General features: G+C 26.9%; 1 protein-coding gene across 1 annotated transcript; it reads right to left on the reverse strand.

Moving 5' to 3' along the window:
• Nucleotides 1-746: 746 nt before the first annotated feature.
• LOC129319589 (NAC transcription factor 29-like) lies at nt 747-4,328 on the reverse strand. The gene is made up of 4 exons (XM_054964687.1): nt 4,237-4,328; nt 3,439-3,572; nt 2,332-2,567; nt 747-1,169 (listed from the first exon to the last, which is right to left on the reverse strand). The coding sequence occupies exons 1-4, from the start codon at nt 4,326-4,328 to the stop codon at nt 747-749; spliced, it is 885 nt and encodes a 294-aa protein (XP_054820662.1).
• Between the last annotated feature and the right edge of the window lie 664 nt (nt 4,329-4,992).

Consider the following 4,992-nt stretch of genomic DNA (forward strand, 5'->3'; position numbering starts at 1 on the left):
AAAATTCTAAGAAAGGCACTAAATTTATGAGTCAAATTGAATGTTTGACTATTTTGCTTGAAAAATAATGTGCATTTTATTGTCACAGTATCTTGTTGACCAAAGATCAAGAAATTAGGCTGTGTTGTCTTTTAAGAATGGTATTCATTTGTTTCATATTATAAAATATTTTTAACTATCTCATACATAAATAGACAAAAGTTAAAATTAGTTGACCTCCTTATAAATACAGCACAACAATTTCCTCTCGATTCAGATTCTACAAAATGCAAGAAGAAAGTAGCTTTTTTAATATGTAAATAAGTTAACTAGCTTCTACATTTAAAACTGAAAGTATTTAAAATTAATCTTTATCTTTTTATTTATAACTCATTTCTAGTATTTTCATCAAAATTAAAGAAAACTTTAAATCTCATTAACTTTGTTTAAAAATTTAACAAGTTTGCAATTTTATCTTTATTAAATATATATATTTAAAAAATCATACACTCTAATAGTTATCAGCCTTCCTAACATTTAATAAGGGTAAAAAAATAATAATGGACATAATAATCATTGAGGTGGAATATAAATAGAATCAGAACAAATATTCTCTCCATATCTTATAAATAGGACCAGAGGAGTAACATATAAATATTCCTCAAACTGCCCAAAGAAGTTCACAATATTTTATGACAAATATTCTTTTTGTTTTCATATTCATTGCATAATGAGAATTAATTACATCCTCCATGGTATATTGATCATTAGATGAATATGAAGCTTGAAGACTCCATTTCTGGGTGAAATGTTACTGATGATGTAGTTGTGTCCACCATAGAAGGAAGCATGCTTGAGACCATAGGATCATTGTTTTCTGTGTCCAAATTCTCAAGATCTATGTATTTCCAAACATCATCTGAACTTGACTTTTTATTTATAATTTCATAAAAAGATGCGGGACCAGGAAAAGCATGAGAGATTTCTGATGAATGAGGATTATTGAACTGAAATTGATCCATGTTGTCGCTTTCAAGTTGTGATTGAGGAGGTTGAGGCAATATTTGTAAAGAACAAGTCATTTGAATTGACTCCATTCTTAATGGTTCTAACCATGTTTCCTTCTCAGTACAGCTATTCTTGTAGTTCTTATTGTTCTTGTAAATCTTACACAAAACCCAATCATCCAACTGCAGAAGTAGACAAAAGTACATAAACAATATCATTATCATTTAGAGAAAGGGAAATTTTTAATTTCGTGTAATCCTAATAATTAAAAATATCACAAAATTTATTAATGAAAACTATATGCTCTTTTTGGTGGTTCTATATATAAGTCATCTTCTAAAAAAATTGTTAACTTTTTTCTAAAAAAACTACATCACATGAAAATATGGACCATTAATTACCTTCTTTCAATTTTAATTTTTTTAATTTGGTGAAGAGAGAGACAATTTTTTTGTATTAATTATAAGATATGTCATCAATTTTTTATCACTAGCCTCCCTTTTTATCCCATTAAATGTTGATGAGGGAAAAAAAAAATTTAAAGTATGTGCTCCTTTCGATCCTATATATTAGGTGTTTTCTAAAAGCACAATTTAGTTCACTTTATAAGTCACTAGCTGATAAAATTATTTTGTTTTAAATTGAAATGTCCAAACTACCCTAGAAAAGCCAAAGAGAAAGAGACATAAAAATAATATTATATGATTTGTTTAGCTTTTACTTTTTACTTGAGAGTTATCTTTAAAATTTCACTTACTTTTATTCTTTGTACTTTTATTATATCAGTATTAATGATGTTGGCATAAATGAGTTATAAATAAGACTGAAGGGAATATATTTTAATAAAGGCAAAGTTAAAATCTTGTTAAATTCTTAGAAAGAAGTAATGAGCTAGTTTTTGAATTTTTTTGGAATGAGAAGAAAATAGGGAATGAGAGAAAATTAAAGGAGAAAATTATAAGGAAAAGGCATTTTTTACCCTTATTTTCCTCTCATTTCCTTCTTGAAGAAGAGAAAAACTGAAGGGGGAAAAAAAACTTAATGATAGGGAAAGAAAAAGTCATTATCCTCTACTTTTATCCCTTAGTTACCTCTCATTTCAAATGGAAGGTTAAGGTTTTCTATAGTTCTCTAATAAAATATATTGAAAGTTATTTATAAACAGAATCGGATGTTATATATGAGAAATGAGTTTTCTCTTTTCAAAAGATGATGCATCTAACATGGATAAAATGAAAAACTTTATTTCTCCAAACACTATCAATGATTCAACTAATTCTTCTTAATTTCAATGAAGTAGTTAATTGTAAATTACTTATGTATAAAACTCAATATATTACTAACCTTCATATCCAAAGGACTTGTTCTTGCATGTGTTATCTCATCCAGAAAATACTCACACATGATCCAATGAGTCTTCTTACTTTGCTGATAAGTGCCTTCGTAATAAACCAAAGTTCTCCATTTACCAATTAAAGTTGTTCCATCTTCTGAATGAATTGATTGACATTTTCTTATTGCCTTCCAGTATCCATCTAGTGTTGATCGTTTTGGCCTCTTTCCGTTTGTATATTTTCTATCTATTGGTGAGAAAAAGAACCACTCATTTTGTGATTCATACTTCCTATATTGTCCTGTGTTTATAATTAATTAATATAGAAAACACTATTAGTTTATTCATAAGATTGATGTGTTTCACAGCAAGAAATGATTCATTATCATTAACTATAAATCAAGGATAACATAACTTTTAATCCCTTATACTTGAGAAAGTTATTGATTTAATCCCTCAAGCTTATTTTCTATTGTTTTAGTTTTTAATATTTTATAAACTTATCTAAGTGGTCCTTTGTTTCATATAACATCATTAAATTATGCTTCCATGACTAATGGAATAATGATATGGCATCCAGGTATATTAATAATGTGGGAAGCAAGAATAGTGGCTCAGATTTTCAATTTATTGATCACTTTCTTCCTTAATGTTATTGATCTAATCCTGGCCTAAAATAGATTTCAAATTATGATTAGGTTTGATTCCTGTCTACTCTAGTTGCCATGTATTCTTTGTTCTAAGAATTTATCCATAATACTTTTAAGGATTTTGATATGCTATCTTGCTTTTTTGCTGTTTAGCCTTTTGCTCAATTTTTATATAACTCATCATAATTTTAACAAGTCATCACAAAAAATAACAAAGTTTATGCACAAGTTAGTCATTGTTAAGTCCTTATGATTATATTTAAACATATAAAAACTAACATTGTAAATAAATGAAACTTTAAGGACTAAGAGTAATGGAAAAAAGATACAAGGATGAGAATGAAAATATGCCAAAAATATGGAGACCAACAATTATAATTTTCCTTATGACAAAACATAAAGCACTTTTTTTTAAAATATTAATAAAATATATTGAATCATAAAAAAAAAAGATATAAAGAAACTTACTGGATAGCTGTTGAGGATTGAACTTGTAAATTTCAACTTCAATGATTGGGTTTGGTTCTAACGGCTCATCCATCACTTTCTTCTTCAAATAGGCCATAATCAGCTCTTGTTCTGTAGGGCAAAACTGAAATCCACTTGGAACCATTTGCCAAAAATCATTAATATTATCGTTTTCACATATTAATCTTCCACTCTTATTCTCTCTTATTTCCAAAAAATCGTTCATGTTTTGATCACTTAGCAAAGAAGATGATGAAATTTTCCTCTTGTTCATCGTATATATGTGGTTGAAATTCGCAAACAATTTGCAATATAAATTAAAGAGTAATATAGATTAAAACGATGTGTTTTGATTTACAATGTAACTCAAAGCATATAAGAGAGGCATATTAAATAAAAAAAACTAATCGCCTTTTATCAATAAGGAAATGAACTAAAGTTTTAAGTGCATTTTATTCAAGATTAAAAAATAAATGATCTTTTAAATAGTTTATTGGTTTTATAAAAAATAAATATTACCTTATATTTAATTACAATAATAAAAAATTATTATGATTTAGATACGTTTAGACTTTTATAATATCTTTGTGATACCTATTTACACAAAAAGAATTTATTATTTAATTATTTTAAAATTTTAATTTATCATTAAATTTTTATAGCACAATCTCTCTCATCTACCGATTACTTTCAAAAACTATTAAAAAAATTAAAAAAATATCATAAGATTTTATAAAGTATTTTTTTTCCAAAAAAAGAATAAATATATTTTTCATGAAAAAAAAAAATCTTAAAGACCGTCCCTCTCCCACAAGCTCGTTGATGACCAGACCATCAGATTTGAAACCCTTCAGTTTTGCCTCCATCTTCTCATCCTCCTTCGTCGTCATTTCTAGAATTTCTTTTATACTTTTGAATTAAATTGATTTTTTATTTTGGAATTAATTATGGTGGGGGAGAAGAAATTTTGGAAGGGACGAAGATTTCAGGAAATTCGTTCCAAAAAGGTCTCTTCTATAACATTTTTTTTGAGAGGGGCATTGCCGTCTTTTCATTTTTTTAAATCATAAAAATAAATATAAAAAATTAATTTAATCTTAACATTTCTAATACCATACCAAACAAACATATAATAATCAGCATTACATTCTATTCCATTTTCTATCATTACATCACCTATGATTCAGTGAACCAAATGAAAGGGGAGGTAGTAATTTCTTGCTTTAAAGGCTTCTTCACAACCAAGGAACCTCATATATACAAATTAATAAGATCCTCATATCAATAATAAATTTGATTCTATGACTATATGAGTCATGGACTAAATTTTTATCTTCTAGTTCAACTCTTGTTGGTAGTGTCATAGTGTTTGAATTTTTGATATCTACTCATACTAGGCCATATATCTTTCTTATCTATATATTTTGTAACACAAGATGTACAAAGTATTTGAATGCAAAAGCAAAAATATAAAATAAAGAAGAGAAAATAGAAATGCTTACCTGATCAGTTGATCAATCGGCTTGCCAATTGCTCTTGATGATATTTGTTCAA

This window comes from Prosopis cineraria, unplaced genomic scaffold (assembly GCF_029017545.1).
Source record: "Prosopis cineraria cultivar Desert tree isolate PC_DT_omini unplaced genomic scaffold, ASM2901754v1 PC9, whole genome shotgun sequence".
Classification (NCBI taxonomy): Eukaryota; Viridiplantae; Streptophyta; class Magnoliopsida; order Fabales; family Fabaceae; genus Prosopis; species Prosopis cineraria.